This window comes from Sminthopsis crassicaudata, chromosome 3, assembly GCF_048593235.1.
Source record: "Sminthopsis crassicaudata isolate SCR6 chromosome 3, ASM4859323v1, whole genome shotgun sequence".
In the NCBI taxonomy this organism is placed as follows: Eukaryota; Metazoa; Chordata; class Mammalia; order Dasyuromorphia; family Dasyuridae; genus Sminthopsis; species Sminthopsis crassicaudata.
The window spans coordinates 632,887,531-632,907,347 of record NC_133619.1 but is presented as its reverse complement, the minus strand read 5'-3'; the positions used below and the strand labels follow the sequence as shown (position 1 = coordinate 632,907,347).

At 49.3% G+C, this 19,817-nt stretch overlaps 2 protein-coding genes across 2 annotated transcripts in view; both read right to left on the bottom strand.

The window, feature by feature from the left end:
- The window catches only part of PANK4 (pantothenate kinase 4 (inactive)), a 35,960-nt gene extending 24,826 nt beyond the window's left edge, over nucleotides 1–11,134 (bottom strand). Inside the window, exons 1-4 of the mRNA XM_074306507.1 lie at nucleotides 10,980–11,134; nucleotides 3,146–3,228; nucleotides 1,949–2,163; nucleotides 2–185 (exon numbers count right to left, since the gene is read on the bottom strand). Of these exons, the coding sequence (XP_074162608.1) occupies nucleotides 2–185; nucleotides 1,949–2,163; nucleotides 3,146–3,228; nucleotides 10,980–11,103 (606 nt within the window). The 5' untranslated portion in view covers nucleotides 11,104–11,134. The remainder of the gene's footprint in view (nucleotide 1; nucleotides 186–1,948; nucleotides 2,164–3,145; nucleotides 3,229–10,979) is intronic.
- A 6,664-nt stretch (nucleotides 11,135–17,798) lies between these two features.
- On the bottom strand, nucleotides 17,799–19,470 carry LOC141564245 (transcription factor HES-5-like). Its single transcript, XM_074306506.1, has 3 exons — nucleotides 19,345–19,470; nucleotides 19,067–19,232; nucleotides 17,799–18,940 (listed from the first exon to the last, which is right to left on the bottom strand). The coding sequence occupies exons 1-3, from the start codon at nucleotides 19,396–19,398 to the stop codon at nucleotides 18,672–18,674; spliced, it is 489 nt and encodes a 162-aa protein (XP_074162607.1). The 5' UTR covers nucleotides 19,399–19,470; the 3' UTR covers nucleotides 17,799–18,671.
- Between the last annotated feature and the right edge of the window lie 347 nt (nucleotides 19,471–19,817).

The window sequence follows — 19,817 nt, the reverse complement described above, 5'->3', positions numbered from 1 at the left end:
CCTTTACTATGGAAACTCCAGAGCCAATGTTGACAAGCAGGTACGGGAAAATGTTAGGATGGTTAGTCTGAAACCGGAATTCAGGATCTGCATCCTTCTGGTACATGAATGCTTCGTGGGGGATATTCTTTAGCACAAAATTACACCCTTTTATTAGGCAAGTCATCACATCTTCCTTATCAACTCTGAAAAGGAAATCAAGCACTATTTCAAGAGGTTAGTTCTTGAGTGTGTGTGTGTGTGAGAGAGAGAGAGAGAGAATCAGAGAGAGAGAGAGAGGCAGAGAGAGAGAGAGTCAGAGAGAGAGAGAGAAAGGAGAGAGACAGAGACAGAGACAGAGACAGAGAGAGAGAGTCAGAGAGAGAGAGAGAGAGAGAGGCAGAGAGAGAGAGAGAGAGAGAGAGAGAGAGAGAGAGAGAGACAGAGAGAGAGACAGAGAGAGAGACAGAGAGAGAGAGACAGAGAGAGAGAGAGAGAGAGAAGGAGGAAAGAAAGGAATGAGGGAGAGAGAGAAACAGACAGAGGGAAGGAAGACAGATTGGTGGCCGGATGGGTAGATAGTTAATTTGCTAGAGATAATGCCAAGAGAAATAAATGACAGAAAGAGAGAGGTAGATGGATGAGTGGATAGCAGATAAATACAAGTAGCAAATAGAGAAAAATAACTAATAGATTGACAGACAGACTATAAAAGAGCCATTCTAAATCTTGCTGAGCACTGACCCAGCGGAACAAGTTTCTTGAGGGACCCACTGAGGTGATGACAAGAATCTAAGTTTCTAATGCAATTATCTATTATCTCTTAATTATCTAATTCGATTCTAAAATAATTTACATTTTGAAGAACATGGCTCTGTGGCTTAAATCTATGTCCATGATGTGGTACCATGAAGACTGGTGACTTTCTCAGTCATGGATAGTACAAATGATTCTAACCTCAGGGATCGGCATTTCTAGGGAAACTTGGCTCCATTTGCAGTAGAATCCATTTCTCATTTCTCTCTTGTTTGCAAGTAGAACTGTTCTTTCAGATCTCCCCCACATCCCTCAGTTAGATCCCCAACTGGCCAGACCAACATGCCCAGATCCTAACCACTCACCCAGCCATGTTAAAGGGCAGATGCCAAACACAATAACTAAAGCTTGTAATTTCAAATGCAAATAGCCCACTGACTATTTCCACATTTCAATGGCTCCGATGTGGGCATTCCCGGCCATAAAGCAAATTGCACCTTACTCCCGCCCCATTGTCCTGTGGAATTGTTATCCATGACCCCCTATGGATTCACATAGGGGAACTACCCAAAATTCTGCAGAAAGCCTTTCCCTAGATCTTTTTCATGTTTAGTAGATACCAATGCAGAACATGGGCTGCCTCTGCTATCCTTCGCTCTTACTACAGAAGAGAATATGATTCCAGGAAAAGCCTGTGCCAGAACCTGCCAAACTACGGATACAGAGGCTCATCATCACCATCCTGATCACTAGAGGAGGACTGCTTTGGCTGCAGTAATTCTCCATCCTGTAAGAACCCTTTCCATAAATCAGAGAGACGATGACGATGGTCAAGTGGGAGAAGCTCAAGTCACCGTTGCCCAAAGATGTCCCCATCAGGCCAAGAGAACGAGCCATCCCATGATGCTCAGTCCCTCCCCTACTCTACAGGTCACACACACTGCTTTGTTATCCTGTGCCTGGTCACAGACCCCTGGTGGGTGAGCTCAGCTGACCAAGGGGTCTCTGCATTTATGGCCAGTTTGCTTCCCAGGCTCCTCCAACGGCCTGAAGATGTCAGCAGACTCGCTTAAGGTCTTCCACTGAGCTTACCACTAGGCTTACCAGGACATTCCTTCTCTTTACATTTTAAATAAAATCTCTTTAAACTTCTGTCCCAATAAGAACAAGCTTCTGGAATCCAGCTTCTGCCTCCTTCCAGCCCCCCACTTACTTCAGCCGCAGCTTCTGCTCGATGAGGTCTTTGAATTTATAGGCGCCCCCTCCCGTGGCCTGGATCACTTTTGTTTCTGTGTTGACGAGGTGGTCTTTGATAAAGTCCAGGCAGGCTTCGATGTAGGTGTTCTCAAACTTGATGAAATGCAGCCGTGCGCTGATCTCCTCCTGCACCGAGATTTCATAGGGAGTCTCGTGCTCCTGTTCGGCATCCTGCAGAAAACACAAGAGCAAGAGCATTTCAGCAATAGTCAAGCAGCTCGTGTGCAGCCCCTCAGGCTCTGGGAAGCACAATCCAAACCACATCTCCTCTGTAAAACGGGGACAATGACCACAAGTATCTCCCAGACATGCTGGGTGAATCAAGTCAGCAAGCACACGGAAAGCACTTGAATAATCTTACAGACACGTCAATGCGCGCTGCTAGTATTATCATGATGACTGTCTCATCAGTCTCTCAACAAGCTAGAGAATAGGGTTCTGCTCACTATTATTATCATCATTCCCATTTTACAGATGAAGAACCGGAAGCACAGATAAGTGACTGGATCACAGTCACACAGCTAGTAAGCTTCTGAGGCAGGATTCGAACTGGGACCTTCCCATCTCCATATCATATTAGAGGATCTTAGGGAGTCATTTCTTTCACATTTTCTTTTCCCTTGCTAAGCTGTGATATAGAGGCAGGACCTTTAAATCCACCTCAGGTCTGAGGTAGGAATTAGGAGGGGCTCCTGCCTAAAGGCAACCAAGCCAAGGAACATTCAGTCTAAGGAGGAAGGCTGGAAAGGAGAGCAGGGGAGCAGGCCCTGCCTTAACCCACTGGCTCCATAGTCCAAGAGGGATGCAGGACAGGGGAAGGAGGAGGAAGAAAAGAAGCCAGTGCTCGGGAGAAGACGACGGCGGCCCCAGGATGGGCTGCAGCTTGGCAGGATTTCCCCGCTCCATTTCCAGGCTCTGCACCCTGGAAAAGGCCTCTCTCCATCCCTCTTCCTCCGACTCAATATCCCTTCTATCAAGCCTTTGCTGACTCCAAGCCCCTTGGGTACCCGCTATTATTTGTGGCAGATGCCTTGCTTCTCATCCCTCCCGTGGAAGCCCAAGGAAAGAGGCCCAGGAATTATGGTTGGGGGAGGAGCATTCTGCAGGGGCAACAAGCGACACTGTAATGGGCAGCCCAACTTGAAGTCTTTACCTTTCCTGAGTGGTCAAAAGATCTCACTTTGGCTACTTTGTGCTGTACAGTTGAATAATAAGCCAATTTGGTTAATGATCCACCTGTGGGTAAAAAGATCAAAAACAATTCAGAACCAGGGTAGGGAAGTGTTTATCTCTCATTCTCATTATTTCCTTACTTTATTAACAAACTATTCTGTTGCAAATTAAAAACGTGTAGAATAAGGGATAAGCATGCGTGTGAATAGATTCCCCCATTTCACTCTTCCTGAAGGAGGATGGCAGCAGGGGCTGTGTATACTCACCAAGGACAAGATGTGGGCTCTGGGTATCAGAAAGTGGGGGACGAGGTGCTCAGCCCATTCCCATCTATGATTCTAGAACATGTTCAGTCTCACTTAGCTTAGATGACAGAGGCTATCACTCGACATAAGAGTTAAAGACCGACGCTGCCCCCAGCAAGGAAAGCGGGCCTCCGTCTTGGGCCCTGTGGCATGACTGCCAATGTTTTCACTGAAAAGCTTTATAACTGACAACTTTCCTCAGTGAACTGGCTGCCAATGGAACCAATTTCCCAACATACACAGCTGAAGAAATGAGGTTTTTAATGATTTCAAAAGAACTGCTCACCCAAATGAAGTTTTAATATCATCTTTCAAGGGAAGAATGGAAGCTCCATGAGGATAGGGATTATTTCATCCCGTCCAAGGCACACAGAACCTAGTAAATCCAAAGCAGGAGCTTCATAAAAGACTTGAGGATGGGTTAACTGACCCGAGTAATACCAACCCAGAATAATCAAAAGCAATCAAATGGTTGGTTTCAAAGTCCCAATTCCTACACTGACAAAAATACGTGAACTTCTTTTAAAAATCCTACTGCCTAGCAAATTTTGGCAGTTAATCTTGATGAGCTGCAAACTAGGAAGAAGGAGGATCTTCCTGAAATAAACAATGTGGAGATCAAATAAGATTATCTGAGGATTCACCTGCTTTCAAGGACAGTTAGTCAATGGCTTCTACTTTGACACAAAATAGAGAGGAAGAGGAAGGGAAAAAGGGGAAGAGGAAGGGAAAAAGAGGAAGGGAAGAGGAAGGGAAAAACAGGGAGAGGAAGAGGAAGGGAAAAAGGAGGGGAAGAAGGGAAGGGGAAGGGGAAAAGAGGGAGGGGAAGAGGAAGGGAAAAAGAGGGAAGGGAAGAGGAAGGAAAAAAGGAGGGGAAGAGGAGAGCATGTGTATAAGATAAGGTGGTTCAGGAAGCAACTTTTAGGCTTCAGAAATGATGGCAAAATGAAAGAAATCCCTTCCACACTATCCCCAAATGAGGTATTATCGTGTCCTGGTGGAAGCTGGAAATGAAGAAGGTACTAGATGAGTTTAATGGTTCCTCCCAGCTATGATTGTATGGACTAAAACCAGAACATTCCAAAACGACTTGCAGGGAAACTGGTTTTTGCCCAGGACCATGGGAAGGAAAGAATGAAACAAACTCTCCAGAGGAGGAAGGGCTGGATCAGCTTGTATAGGTCCAGAAGTGGTTGTTGCCCCTTCTCAGCTGAACAGCTGAGGCATCTGTCCTTACATCAAGCCAGGATGCCCTGTAATTCCAGCTTACTGCTCTGAGTTCAGATCTTGGGGGCCAAGTAAAGTGAATCCCTCTCCCTCAAAAACACTTCACAGTGATCGTGGTGATACTGGCAAGCATCAGAAGTTATTTTAAACTTTTTGTTTTGCAAATGATTAAATACTTTAAAGGAACACATTATAATTTGACACCAAATGACCTAGGATACATGGTATATTCAGAAAGCTTGTGTGCTTAGAATACTAATTTAGTCTCAAACATGCACTAACACATGGCCTTCAAACTAAAATATTTTCCTTTATAATTATTACTCCCCTTTCCATCCCTCTCTCTCCCCTTCTCGCTCTCTCGTAATGCAACAGAGATGGTCCTTGCATCTCCCTTCTTCCTCAAGTGATGTCAAACCTATGGTTTCATTCAAAGAACTCCTAAAATTGTCATTTCATCCGTTTCCTGGCAGCGATGAAAACTAACTGTGCTCTGTAAAGCAGGTAAGAGACCAGGAGGACCACCGGAGTTAGATCTCACCACTGGCTCCTCCAGCTGAGACCCCGGGTCACAGCCTAGGCTGGTTCCAACACTCACTGCTCCCAGAAGTCACCCCGGAAAGTCTGCATCCTCAAGAACATCTGAGAAGTGGATGAATTAGGGGATTCTTCCTACGGATTCTTCCTACAACAAACAGCTCTGGGTCGCTGAGCCCAAAGACACCTTCCCTATAAATGCACAGCCCCCAGCCAAGGGGCACGTGGCAGAGCCCTGAAAACCCTCAGGCCTCTCGCACCTGCTCCTCAGTCCAGGAGGGCAGGCCCCCTCCCCAAGCCCGAGGTGGGGAGGTTTTCAGAGGCTGTCTCCCGGGACAAAGGCCTCTCCCACAACCCACCAAAAAGCTGAGTGTCTCCCAGCAGCTGCCCTGCCTCACTGAGGCCTCCAGGATCTGGCACACTTGTAGACAGCTATGCATCCCAAAGCCCTCCGGGGCCTCCTCCCCCTTCCACAGAGCAGCCCCAGCCCAATCTCCCTTTCTGGGCTTCAGCCTGCCCCCCACCCCAGTCACCTAGGACAGACACACGGCCGGTCACTGTCACTTGGAGAAGATTTCCTGTCATTAGAGTGTTATCACAGGCACCAGTGACCAAAGAGGGAGACCAGGGGATGAGCATTCACTGAGCTTCTCCCAAGTGCCTCGGTGAGTGCTTGACTCCCAGACCACCTGGGAGGGAGGGTGCCATTACTGCCCCCTTTGACAGGTAAGGGGGCTGAGGCAGACAAGGGCACCTCCGCACTCTGGAGCGCCAGCTGCCTGCTTCTGAAGCACCCTGGGACACAAGGGACCTCGCAATATTAAAGCTCCAACGACTTGGGTACGTACAAAGGGAAAGCATGTTTTGCACCAAAAAGTTCTTAGTGAATAAAAAACGCACAGGGTACTCCAGATGAGACCTCTGCAATTCTGACCACATGCACCTGGCAGGGGATCAGCTGAGGAAGACGAGAGCCAAGCAAGATGAGGGGGAGCCTGAGGCTGGGCACTGGGACTTAGCCTGGCACCGCGGACCACAGCAGGGATAACTGCCATCCCTGCATATGAAAACCTGTATGGATCCCGAGGAAAGTGTTTGCTATTAAATGGACAGCCAGGGGCTGCTCTAGGCCCGGAGAGAGAAATCCACTTTGCCTCCATCAGTCTCCCACCAGTTTTGTCCGGGTATGCTGCCCGCTGCCTCTCACACACCAGAGGCAGAATTCAGACGAGCCCTGTGAGGAAGACCGCTCATCAGAGCCCCTCGGTTTCCCATTCTCTGCCTTCCTTTTGGGCCAGGTCAGGGCCCACTGTCCCGGCTCATCTTTGGCTCTTTGAGTCAGTGTGGCTGGCTTCGGTCTGAGAGAACGAGAAAGCTTTGCCGAGAACATCCGCCTCGCTGCCTCGGGTTTTCTGACCTCATCATAAAGGCCGGCACAAGGAAAGAGTGGAAACCAATGGGGATGGGAGAACGACCACGCCAGTCTGCTGGGCCGGTCCCTGGCTCTGAGCTCTTACTCACATGGGGGCTTCTGAAAGAATGAAACAAACTCCATCACTTGTTCAGGGCAACAAGCTCAAGAACATTAGATGTAAGGAGGAAGGAGACTTTTTTTTAAAAAGAGATTAAAAACCAGAACTAAAATACACCCTTAAGTGCATCTGCTTTAAAAACCGTGGTTCAACTTTGACATTCAGGGAAAGCCCCAATTCCAACTGGTGGCTTCTCAGCTACTCCATCAATCACTCAAATGAGCTGAATTTGAGACCTCTGGCCTCCAAAAGCAGACCTCAGACAATCTGCTTCTTGAAAGGGTCAGGGAGGCAATGAGCATTTATTAAGCACCCACTGTGTGCCAGGGATGCCGAGAGTAGCAAAAGAGAACTTCCTGCCCTTGAGGAAGGGGCTTCCATTTGCACTTCAGGAATTGGGACTGCAGAGGGTGAAAAGAGGGCCAGCACAGACTCAGAAGCCTGGGCTGGAGTCTCTGCTCTCTGACCGGCTCCTCAGGTGACTGTGGGCGGCCCTTTAGCAATCCCACTTTTGGTTTCTCATCTGGAAAGGGGAATAACTAGACTTTCACTCGGTTATTGGGAAAAGGTACTTTGTCCTCTGTGCAGCAGCACACAAGCTAGTATTAATTATTACTGTTCCCTACTTACTCAAAACAAAAGACCAGAGATTGGGAGCTGGAAGGGGCTCATCTAGGGATTCAGAACCCCAGCTGCCCAGTTGTTCGGCTTGGCACAGCAACTAGCACCGCCACAGACTGAATCACCCTTTCTCGGTGGTTTTATAACCTTGCATGATTTTTGCTATTAGCATTAGCAACCAAAATTACTTGGATTTATTAGCACATCAAGGCTCTCAGAGGCTGAAGGGGTCAGCAAGTGTGTCTCCCCCCAAACAACAACAAAACGAACATCTCCGGTCTTTTTTGTAGAGGGGGAGACTAGGGGTGGAGAATGTCCTTCTGGCCACTGCTGATGTGTTAGTTTTGCTGAATTGCCTCTCCTCCCTCCTTATCTTTGCTCGTTTGCTGTTTGCAGCAGGAGATGGCTCACGGGGTTCGGAAGAGGAACAGATTCAGAAATGAAGGTGATATAAAAAAGGTATCCCCGACATCTGAAACACTTTTTTACGTTTCTCATTTTACGGGTGAGGAAATTAGGGCCAAGAGAGAGGAAGAAACTTGCCCGGGATAATCTTCCTCCTTGGCAGCAGCACCGAGCCAACGAAGAAGGGAATTCTATTTCTGCAAACTCCACGAGCCTAATTTTAAAGCCACTGGTTCTCTCTGACCTTCCCCTCACCAAAGTGCTGCAAATGCCCAAGTGACTAAGGAGAGAGACTCCAGGGAGGAAACTGGTCTCCCGAGAGCCTTCTTCCTTCTTTGTGCAAGGACAAACACCTGCTGCTGAAATGCTCCTCGGTGCATTTTCCCACTTGCTCGCCGCCCAGAGTCACCCCCAGCCTTTCTCCTCAAATACTGCATCAGACTGCACCCCCCCCAATCACCGCCACCCCCACAGCAGGAAAACCAAGAGGGAAACGTTCTGGCTCGAGGGAAGCAAGACAGCAAATGGAGAGGAAGCAAAGAACAACTTCCTATTCCCACCAACTTCTAAGAACACCCTTGCTGCCCACCCAAAGAAGGCCTGCCCAGCCATCCAGGCCCAGAGCCCTCGGACATCCAGCTTCACCCCCCACCGTGCTGCTGAAACCGGGTCCACACCACCCCGGCCCGCCCAAAAGCAGAAGCCTCATGGGGGTCACTCAGTGCAAGCCTTCACTGCCACCGTGGGAGGTTCTCGGTAGGCCAGAGACGGCCGAGGCCCGGGCCCCGGGGAGCCAGCCGCGCTCAGTCAGCGCCTACCACCCGAGCCCTCTGCCTACCTCTCTGGAGAGGCCATCCCTTCCATCCAGGTTCAGTGAGGCAGCCTCTGCTACAGATTCTCAGCCTCACCCTGGACACTTCCATGAGCGTCCTGCTCTAGCCCTAGTCAGCTCCCTGTGGGAGAAGGCTCCTTCGGCGGCCCCTGCCCTACCTCACAGTTAACTAGCACAGGACCCGGGAGCACCTGGCCTCAGACTCTAGAACCCTCTGTTGCCTCAGTTTCCTCATCTGTAAAATGGGGTAAAACCAGCCCCTTCCTCCCAAGGTTGTTTATAAGGCTCAAGTAAGTTAATATTTGTTAAGAGCTTCGTAAACCTCCAATTACTGTGTAAATGCAAGTTCTGGTTCTTCTCTAACTTTTCACAGTTAAGGGGATGTGTTCAGAAAACCAAGGGGGCCTGCATGAAATGCTGTCACTTTTCCTCCAAGTTTTCAAAGGCAAAAGGAGGCTGTGGCCCGAGGTTCGTGGTGGTTCGTGGCCCGTGGTTTGTGGCCCGAGGTTCGTGGCCCGTGGTTCGTGGCCCGTGGTTCGTGGCCCGTGGTTCGTGGCCCTTACGGCAGAGCCTGGCTCCGGGGGCTCCCTGACCCAGAGCTGCGCCCTCTCCCGCTCCTGGGAGCGCCCCTAACGCCTCCTTCAGCGCCCAAGCCTGCAGTGCTACATCCCGCCATAGGACAAAACCCGGGGAGACTCCCCGAAGCGGCGGGTCCTCGGGCCTCCCTGCGGAGCCACAAGCGCCAGGGGTCCGGCCACTCGGCCCCCCGTGGCCAGACACTCGCCGCAGTGAGCGATGGCCGTGCTTCCTCAGGCTCTGCCCCCGCCCCCTCCTCTAACCCGGCTCCGGCCCTCGGGAACTCGGTGCGGGCCGAGCTGGGCCCGGCTCCTGCGCTCGGAGGCTCGCTGGGGGTACAGCGCACTGGGGCCGGAGTCGGCACCATCCTGCTGCTCCGTGGGGGTGACGGGGCTGTGGGAGAGGAGACGGCCGGGCAGAGCCCAGGAAGACCCTGGTCCGGGGACCCTCCCCGCTGCCGTTTTCTGAGCCCGACAAGCCCCCCGGGAGTGCGGGGCACAAAGCCCCCTGCTCCGAGCTCCTCAGGGGGAGGTCAGGGCCCCCCTCCCGGCAGCCCCCGCTTTTTTCCAGCTGTTCACAATTTCACTGGGAAAAACCAGGAAACCGGACCGACCAAAGAAGCAGGAGCGGCCGGCCCACGGCAGGCCCTTCCCAACTCCGGGGCCTCCGGGGGAGTGGGGAGCCCCCGCGCCAGGAGGGAGGGCCGGCCCTGTGGGAGGGCCCCACTACCCCTGGGAGCCGCGGCCACGGGGAGGCTCACAGCGGGGGTCTCGGCCAAGGCCGGTCCTGGGGGAGGCCAGGGGCTCCGGGGGTGGGGGGCTCCCCCAGGGACGGGATAGAGAACAAAGGAGCCCCCCCCAGAGCCCCGGCTCCCACCAGGACCGCCGGACCCCTCCCCAGCCCGTCCCGAAGTTTCCCCCTCCAACGCCACCGCCCCCAGAAGCCTTGCGGGAAGTCGGCGCTCGCCGCGTCACCGCCCCCTAGCAAATGCCCAATGACCCCCTCATGGGCGGGGGCGGGGAGAGCAGAGCCGCGGCCGAGGGAATTAGAACTAAAGTGATGGGGAAAGATGGAGGGACGGACACCGGGTGCGGGCTGGAAGGGACGGGGGACTGGCAGCGGGCGGGCATCCGGACCGGACGCCGGGGAGGGATGAGGGAGCTGCGGGGGAAGGGGAGGCGAAGGGCTGCGGGTCCGCGGGGGTCCGGAGGGAACGGTGGTTGGTCTGGGGGTGTTTATGAGAGGACCCGGCGGTGGGAGTGGGGTGAAAGACTCTGGGGGGAGGGGCAGTTTGAGGGACTGGGGGGAGGTCGCCGGGGGGCCCTCCTGAATTCCAGCTGACTGTTGTTTACCTCTTCCCTCCCCCTCCCACCCCACTCGGACCCCCCTCCCGCGGGGACCCACAGGAGCGGCCAGGACGGGCCGGGCCGGGCCTGCCCCGCTGCCTCTCGGGTCTTGTAGTCTCCCCGCCGGCCTCCGGCCCCGAAGGCGCGGGATCGAGGACTCCACTTCCCGCCGTGCCCCGTTCTCCCGGCCCGCAGCTGGGGCTGCCGGGATCGGTAGTCCGGCGGCGCACCCGCTGCCCGCCCGGAGGCCGCCGGGGAAACTACAGTCCCCGTGAGGCCCTGCGGTGGCTCCCACCGAGTCCCCTCCCCGCCTCTCCTCCTCCCCCCGCCCTTCGTCCGTCCCCCGCCTCCCCCTAGTTCACCGGTACCGGGGACGGACAGCCCCAGCCTCGCCCACCCCGCCCCGCTCTCGGGCCCCTCGGCCCCCCGCTACCTATGTCTATGGCGAAGCGCTTGGCGTTCTCCAAGTTGCGGAAGATCTCGTCCGGCGGGAGGGTGATGCTCTTGTCCAGGCTGTCCCCGCTGCTGCCGCTGCTGCTCGCTCCACACTCCGCCATTTTGAATCTGCCTGGCCAGCTTCATCAGCCATGCAGATATATGCGCATGTATTTGAATGTTAATAGACCCCGCCCCTTCGTCGAATAGTTTATGCTAATGAGGTCCTGCGGGACTGGTTGCCTCGGGATTCTTTCTAAGACCCTGAGGCTACTTCGGCTGAGTGGTCAGCCCTGGGAAGAGGATTTAGGGGGACATCAAAGTCACAGACTGAGAGCTGTGGAAGGACCCTCAAAGGGGCACGGGACGTGAAGCCCTGATTTTTTACAAAGGGAGAAACTGAGTCACGGAGAGACGTGAAGGGACTAAGTAGAGCTAGGATTTGAACTCAGGTCCTGTGACTCAAATCCACTTCTTCCGCACTGTACCATGGCTGCCTTATCTCGGTCAGAACACCCGCAAGGTTCCTTGCGGAGCTGAGACTCCTACTGAATCAACTAACTCTCCTCTTCCCTCGAGCAGGGTGACTGTCCAGTGCCCCCCCTCAGGGCAAATTCTTACTCCCTTTGCTACGTTGGACCGGCCAAGTCATCCCCCCGGTGCTCCTCCGCAAAACGGGGGAGGAGGTGGATGAGCCCATGGATTCAGTTCGGTAGCATTTATTAAGCACCTACTGTATACCACCCGCTTGTCATTTATTGGGGCTCTCCAAGAATTTGCATCCTATTGGGAGAAACGGCATGTAGACAAAAATCCCTGCTACGCCATTGGAAACAAGTGCCTTTTGATTGGCTCTAGTACCGAGGAGCTCACCATTTCCCTTGAATTTTGGACAGGTCTAAGGACTTTACAAACCTTTGTAGTTTACAAAGTACTTCCAAATGCATTATGTCATCAGTGGACCAATTAGCAAACATTTATTAAGTGTCTTACATGCAGAACTAGAGTCTCTCTACGTCTGTGAAAGTCAGCGTCCTCAATTGTCCCCATTTTGCAGATGGAGAAACCGGCTGAAGAGGGCAAGGTTCCATGACAAGGTGTCCAAGATCACACCACCAGGAAGCAATGGATCTAGGCCTCTTGAGTCAATCTAGAAAGCAATTGTACCTGCAGCAAAAATCCTTAAGGCTTGTGGCTCAGACTTCCCCAGGCAATATCTTCTACTTTGGGATGACTCCATCATTAAGAATTTTTTTTCCTGGAGTTTCTCTGATTTATCAGTGTTCTTCCTAAAATCCGACACGTACAATGGACATAATTCTGCAGATATAATCTAACCAGGAGAAAGGGCAGCAATTAGTCTCTTCTCAACTTCTTTAGGGCATCCTTTTCAAAGCACCGTCTAGTTTTATTTTTATTGAATTTCCTTGCTACCTTTTATTTTCATATCCTTTTCATTTCCAAATATATTCTTCCTCTTCTAAGCAGAAAGTATTTCCTTATGTGAGGATAGAAAAGTGTGTGGAACACTCTCACCTAAAAGAATGTAAATATAGAAGGATTCGGTACAATTGTTGAATTAATTAATTTAAAGTGTAAATTAAAGTGTAAAGTGTAAAGTGAACAAGTCCTTCATCCATATGGGGAGAGGAAGACGTTGATCATTGGATGAGATTAGATGACTCCGTACAGGAAATACTTTTCCATTGGCTGAAAGAAATAGGCCTCTGAGCCTATACGCACATATACATGTATAGATATCATACATCCTAATAGACCAGTTGAGAGTGGGGCATCCCAGCAGTCAGCCAGTGGGGAGAGGAAGGAGGAGAAAGACCCAGTGGTGAATGTTAACAGTTGACAAGATTTGGACTTTCCCTCTGCATACATAACAATGAACCTAGAGCACCTGTGGATGGTGCCATGGTGTACAGTTGTGTACACAACAGGTATGTTGTGTAAGACACAACAAGGATAAACTAGAGTTACTAAGGAAAGAGCTTTCAGGATTCCCACAGAAAGAATACTGACCTTCAGAGCTCCACAGAGAGCTAAATTTAGGGGCACCTTCCTCAGGACTCCATGAAGAAAGAAGAGGACATTCAGTATCGAAGAGAAGAGGGGTTACCCCTTTGCTGCACTTATAACTCTCAACTTGAATCTATTTTCTCTATGTGCACTGTGAATATTACAATGAGAGAATGTGTCTCAGACTCATAGGAGCATTGGTTTTATACCAAACAAACCTGTTCTACCTGCTTAGTAAATGCTTCTTTTTAGGAGCTAATGAAGGCTGACAGTCCATGGTGAACACACCTTATGGGGGCTCCTGAATGGCAGTTGCAGAAAAGCTCTCCGACTTTCAAGGTTACTTCTAAAACCCTCAGGGAAGAAGTAGTCAGTCATACCCTGGAGACTCAAGCTGTCAGTGCCAAGTGGGAGCTGGGAGAGTGAGCCCAGAGGGAGTAATATATTTGTAATGGTGAATTTAATGAGAGAGCAAGAAGGAGAAAAGGCAATTCAGCAAAACATAGCGATGCAACAACCAAGTTTGAGAGTGGATGCCATCCTTCTGAGAAGACCACCTCCCTCCCTTCCTTAAAGAGGTACAGGGCTCAGGAAGTCCTGAGGAAGGTGCCCCTAAATTTAGCTCTCTGTGGAGCTCTGAAGGTCAGTATTCTTTCGGTGGGAATCCTGAAAGCTCTTTCCTTAGTAACTCTAGTTTATCCTTGTTGTGTCTTACACAACATACCTGTTGTGTACACAACTGTACACCATGGCACCATCCACAGGTGCTCTGAGTTCATTGTTATGTATGCAGAGGGAAAGTCCAAATCTTGTCAACTGTTGTCTTCTCAAAGCTTTTGTTCCCTTCTCCCAAGGTCATTATGATTGGATTACACTCCATCTCATTTGTTATTGAGTTTTACATTTATCGTGGGTGATGTTTTTCTGGTTCTGCTCACTTCTCTCTTCACCAGGTCACACACATCTTCTCAGATTCTTTCTGTTCTTCATTTATTACACTGTTATTACAGTAACATTCTATTACACAATGTACTACAATTTGTTTAACTGTTCTTTGTTCTTGATTTTTGGCTACTACAAAAATATCTTCGTACACACCAGTGGTCCTCAAACTTTTTAAATAGGCGCCCAGTTCACTGTCCCTCAGACTGTGGGAGGGCCGGACTATAGTAAAAACAAAAGCTCACACTCTGTCTCTGCCCCTCAGCCATTGGCCATAACCCAGTGGGCCACATATGGCCATAAATAGTTTGAGAACCTCTGCACTAGACTTTTCTTTGTGCCTTTGACTTCTGGGGTTGATAAACCGACCAGTGGGATCTCTGGCCATGTTAGCCATTTTCTTGGAGTGATTCCAAATTGCTTTCCAGAATCCTTGTACCAAGTCCTTGTTCTACCAACACTATATGTGTATGTCTGTTTTTTCCCAGTTCCTCCAACAATGGCTCTATTATCATCTTTGCCAGGCTGCTGGGTGTGAAGTGAAAGCTCAGATTTCTTTTGATTTGCATGTCTGTGACTGGAGATTGGAGTCATTTTTCTTGTGGTTGTTAACATTAACAGTTTGAATATTCCTTTTGACATGTATCTGTTCATATCTTATTACCACGTATCCAATGGGAAATACTTATTACTCATATATTTTTGTTAGTTCCCTCTGCATGATGGCATGTAAAACCCTTATTAGAAATTTTTGATACAGATTTGCCCCCCCCCAAAATCAATGATTTCCCTTCTGAGAATCCTAGATGTATTTTGTTTACACAAAAACTTCATTAAACTGTAATGTTCGGTTTTATTTTTGTACATATTATATGATTGAATAACATATTGAGTTTGTAACCTAGTAAATAGGATTTTTTTTTAATATACTCGTCTGTTGACCTGACTTCAAACTCATTCAAAACTTTTTTCCTATAATGAAATGCCTGGATTTTTTTTTTTTTTTAGTTGATTTGATTTGATTTTACTTGAATTGATTTGATTACTAGTGTAAATAAGGTCTGAATCCACACTGATAGTGAAGCAGAGTTCCCACCCAGTTTTAAAAAAAGATCACTCTTGCATGACCCAGGGCAAGCCACTTAACCTTGACTCCCTAGCCAAAAAAGAAAAGAAAAAAGGTCACTCAATTAACAGGTATTTATTTTATGTCCTCATGGATGAGCACCAGCCCCAAGGCCAGATCCCTGCTGAACACTGAACATCAAAGAGGGAGAGTAGAGGTAGCTAGAAGGCACAGTACATGGAGCTACATCCCTGGAGTCAGTAGAACCTGATTTTAAATCTGGCCTTAGCCACTAACATTTCCTAGCTATGTGACCCTGAGCAAGTTACTTGACCTCAAAATAAAAGAGGGGGAAGAGTAAAAACAAGAGGGATATTGTATCTCATCTTTTGTCATTTACATCATATTTTTCTTATAACAGTACAGATTTTGCCTCCATTTTATGGATAAGAAAATAGAGTTCCAAAACAAGGTAGTCTAGTGCAGTGGAAAGTACACTGGATTGAGAGTCAATTGATAGAAGTTTTAGTGCTGACTATGACTATGATTATGACTATGAAGGAGGGAGGGAGGGAAGGAAGGAAGGAAGGAAGGAAGGAAGGAAGGAAGGAAGGAAGGAAGGAAGGAAGGAAGGAAGGAAGGAAGGAAGGAAGGAAGGAAGGAAGGAAGGAAGGAAGGAAAGGGAGGAAGGAAGGAAGGAAGGGAGGGAGGGAGGGAGGGAGGGAGGGAGGGAAGGGAGGGAGGGAGGGAGGGAGGGAGGGAGGGAAGGGAGGGAGGGAAGGGAGGGAGGGAGGGAGGGAGGGAGGGAAGGGAGGGAGGGAGGGAGGGAGGAAGGGAGGGAGGGAGGAAGGAAGGAAGGAAGGAAGGAAGGAAGGAAGGAAGGAAGGAAGGAAGGAAGGAAGGAAGGAAGGAAGGAAGGAAGGAAGGAAGGAAGGAAGGAAGGAAGGAAGCATAAAATCCAACTCCCTTCACTTTATAGATGGGAAACTATGATAGAGAAAGGTTATCCCACTTAAGCAATACCATACAAGATAGTTGTAAATGGCTAGAACTGAGCAATGCACTTGGATAATGAAGCACATGAGACTAATTGCCAATTGGACAGTTCCCTTTTAACTTGTTTGAAGGTTGACCCTCCCCAGCTGTTCTGTGCTGACTTGATGTGGTGTAACAAACAGGAATTGTACATGCAAGTAGTGATATAACAAACAATATAAGTCAACATGGTATTGTAAGAGATTTCCAGAAGTCCTAGAAGGAGGGTATGTAAACATCAGTCACACATACACCTTCTTCAGCAACCAAGAGATAGTCCAAAACCAATCTATTGTCCATTGCTTCACGTGTCAGGGAATCCAATGATCCCCACAAGTTTTTGGATTTTAACTCAGATCCTCTGATTCCATAGACAGCCCTCTTTCCTGTGCATCATACTTCAAATAGAAATGGCTGCCTTTTCTACTCAAGAGGCGGTTCCAAGTATAAACTTTACTGGACATAAAATAGGCAGGTGACCATTTTCAGCTTCCCAGACTCATAGATTTTCCAAACAAGCATCACAGAGTTTAGAAATCTTTCTCTAAGAGCTCTTAATCTGGTATCTATGAACTTTTTTTAAAAAATGTTTTTGTTAATTGTAGGTTTTAATATTATAATCTTTGTAATCCCTTACATTTTGTGCATTCAAAATATTCTGAGATTTATAACCTTTATTAGACTGTGAAAAGGTGCAGAACACAATCTAACCACTCCATTGTATAAATAGATCAATTGAGAATTTTTAAAAACTGACTTGAAAATCAAAAGTTTAGGTCAGCTGTTATTAGCCATTATGAATGATGTGATAATAGATATCACTATGTAATGGAGAGCCAGCCTCCAAATTCAGGGATATCTGCTTCATGATGCTAAGTCGTTTAACCTCTTAATGTCATAAGGAAACTTTGAATGAGTGACCTATGACTATGACTATGACTATGAGGGAGGGAGGGAGGGAAGAAGGAAGGAAGTGACCTATAAATCAATGAAATAATAGATCTGGCTATAGAAAAGTAAAATAACAAAATCAAAAAATAACCAAAAAAAAAAAGGCCAAATCCCAATCTTGAAGTCAACAATGAGCTCCTATAAAGTGCAGTAGGACAACTTGCTGTGCTAAAGTCCTGGGGTACAGATTAAGGGGAAAAAAAAAAAAAAAAAAAAAAAAAAAAAAAACTAGTTTCAATTCCTGTCTCAGAAACCTGTTAAGTTCAGATATCTGATCAGAGCACTCCACACATTTTAACGCATGTACGTTAATGCTATTTTGATGTGATAGCTTTAAAATATAGATTTAAGGTTTATAAGCTATTTCTTTCCCTTCAGACAATTATGATTATTGTGAAATAGGTTTCCATGTCTTACAGATGAGAACATTTTGGCTCTATTTAAAACGACCTTGACCCAAGGTCACACAGCTAGTAACTCACCATTGCTCACACCCAACTCTTCTCGGGCTGGTTCTTGTTAATGCTAGCTTCTAGCTCCTATTTCGGGGAGTGGGGATGTGGGAATGGTGAAAATTAGGGATGCTGGAGGTCAGGATGAAGGTTTGGGGCGGACAACTTGCTTGGCATCTATCCTCCCCCACCCCTTTGATTTAGCTAAGTTTCAAATAAAGCCTATTAACTTCCTTATTCTCCCTCATAAAAGAACCAGTAGGGCCTGACTAACGGGGTCTATTATTTCTTCCCTCCCCTTGCAAAGGTCCCACCCACCCCCCAGTCACAGAAGACCCCCCAGTTAGCTTGGATTTCTGCGTCCAAGGACTACCTCTCTCCCATCAGCTTTCCCAAAGAGAAACCAGTAAATCACCAAACAGATCGATTATATTTAAAAATTTATTTGCATTTCCAGCACGTAGGCCATCTCTACATGCCGTCCAATGACAGCTTTAAACGCTGATTACATATTCCAGGCCCTCCATAGCAGGCAACATGCAGATCCTTTTAGGAGAATAACAAGACATGGATTTCCCCTCCCCTTCCCTCCAGGATCCCACCCTCAACACATAGAAAGCCCCACCCCTAAAATATAATCTGTACAGTGGCCTTTCCTGGAAAGGCTTCCAATAAATACATCCATCATCAAAACAACACCAGTTGTTACTTTTTTTCCTATGAGGATATGCACCGGGTACTGCCTTTACAAAAGGCGTCACTAGTTCATCTGCCCCCACAGCCCTGAAATTGGCACATGCCCTGAAGGATGCCCTCTCCAACCTAGGATAACAAAACTCGGGGACCCCTCTGGTGCCACAATATGGACACATTGACTGAAGTTCCCCGGGGCTGGGGTGCAGACCAACGCATTACAACCTTAATGAATCAGGTTAGATAATAGGGAGCCCTCTTCACTGAAGATGGGCCAACAGTCCTCAGGGAACCTAACTTCACATTCTTTGAGAATGGCCCTCTCTCTGGTCCAGCAGGCCGGACCAGGAGAATCAACATCCTTCCACGAGAAGGGGAGAACCCCAATGGAGCACTTGGTGCTCTGTAAGAGAAAGGGAGGAAGCATTTTGCTCTACATTCTAGAGGAGCCAGAGACTTGGAAAGCAAGTCCGGATTTTCCTCTGGATCGGATAAGCACGGGTTACCCAGAGTCCTCGTGGTCCTACCAAGGCCGCCAGAGGTTAGAGGGCGACTGTGCGGAGGTTGGTTTGGTCAAAGTAGCAGGGGTCAGGGGCGAGGAGGAGGAGGAAGGCGCTTTCAAGTCTGCCAGAGTGGCCAGGGATGCCTGCGGCCTCTGGAAGTGATAAAGCAGCTTCATCTGCGTGTCCGTGTTGGCCGAGTGCAGAGTCAAGAACTGGACGGCTTCTTTGAGGCACCAAGAGTAGCCCTCGCTGTAGTCCTGTTGCAGGCTCTTGGGGCAGGATGCGAAAGCTGCCGGGGGGGGGGGGGGGGGGGAAAAGGGAGAGGTCGCCTCAGAAATCCCTTCGGACAATCCACGGGGGAACCCGCCAAATCCCCCACTCGCGGGATGGGACGCTGGGGGGCCCAAGAACTCACCTTTGCTGTGCTTCAGGTAGCTGACGGTCATCTCCAGGATGTCGGCCTTCTCCAGCTTGGAGTTGGGCTGGTGTCTCTGGAACTCCTTCTCCAGCAGGAGCTTCAGCTGCTCGATGCTGCTGTTGATGCGGTCCCGGCGCATCTTCTCCACCACCGGCTTCCTCAGCTGAGGAGGGAGAGAGAGGAAACAGAAAACTGAGCGGATCCGTCGCCATCCAAAAAGCTCCTCCCGGGAGCCTCCGCGGCCCGGCGCTGGGAGACCAGCCCGGGATACTTACTCTGTTCTTCTCTTTGGGAGTGAGGATATCCATGGAAATGGCGTTGGGAGCCATGGCTTGAGGAGGGCTGCGAGGAGAGTTCGGTTGGGAGTTGGAGCTGCCGGCGGACGCTGCCTCGGAACGCCCGGGCTGCCCTATTTATATGCCCAGGGCTGCATACAAATGCATGGGGCCAGCGCTCTTCCGAGGTTCCCACACTCCCCGGCCAATCCGGGTCCTCGGAAGGACAAAAGAGAGAGCATCTATTACTGTATGGTAAATTGCTTGTGAATTGCCTGGGGAGTAATGACTGCTCCCAGAGGAGCAGGTGGACCGGGGAGGCCGCCGGACAATAGAACTCGGCTTTGGCGGGATGGCCGGGGACTGTGGGAAAGCGTGGGCCATCATTTTAATTACCGCCGGGCCCCAACTTGGGAGCTGAACATCTCAATATGTCGCCTTTTCCCAGGCCGGGGGAAGCTGCGCTGGAGAAG

Excerpts from the sequence above, each read along its gene's own strand:
- LOC141564245 (XM_074306506.1), bottom strand. The coding sequence starts at position 19,398 with ATGGCTCCCAACGCCATTTCCATGGATATCCTCACTCCCAAAGAGAAG. Across the intron at positions 19,233-19,344 it reads CTCCCAAAGAGAAGAACAGA|CTGAGGAAGCCGGTGGTGGA; the intron begins GTAAGTATCCCG and ends CTCCCTCCTCAG. Across the intron at positions 18,941-19,066 it reads CTACCTGAAGCACAGCAAAG|CTTTCGCATCCTGCCCCAAG; the intron begins GTGAGTTCTTGG and ends CCCCCCCGGCAG.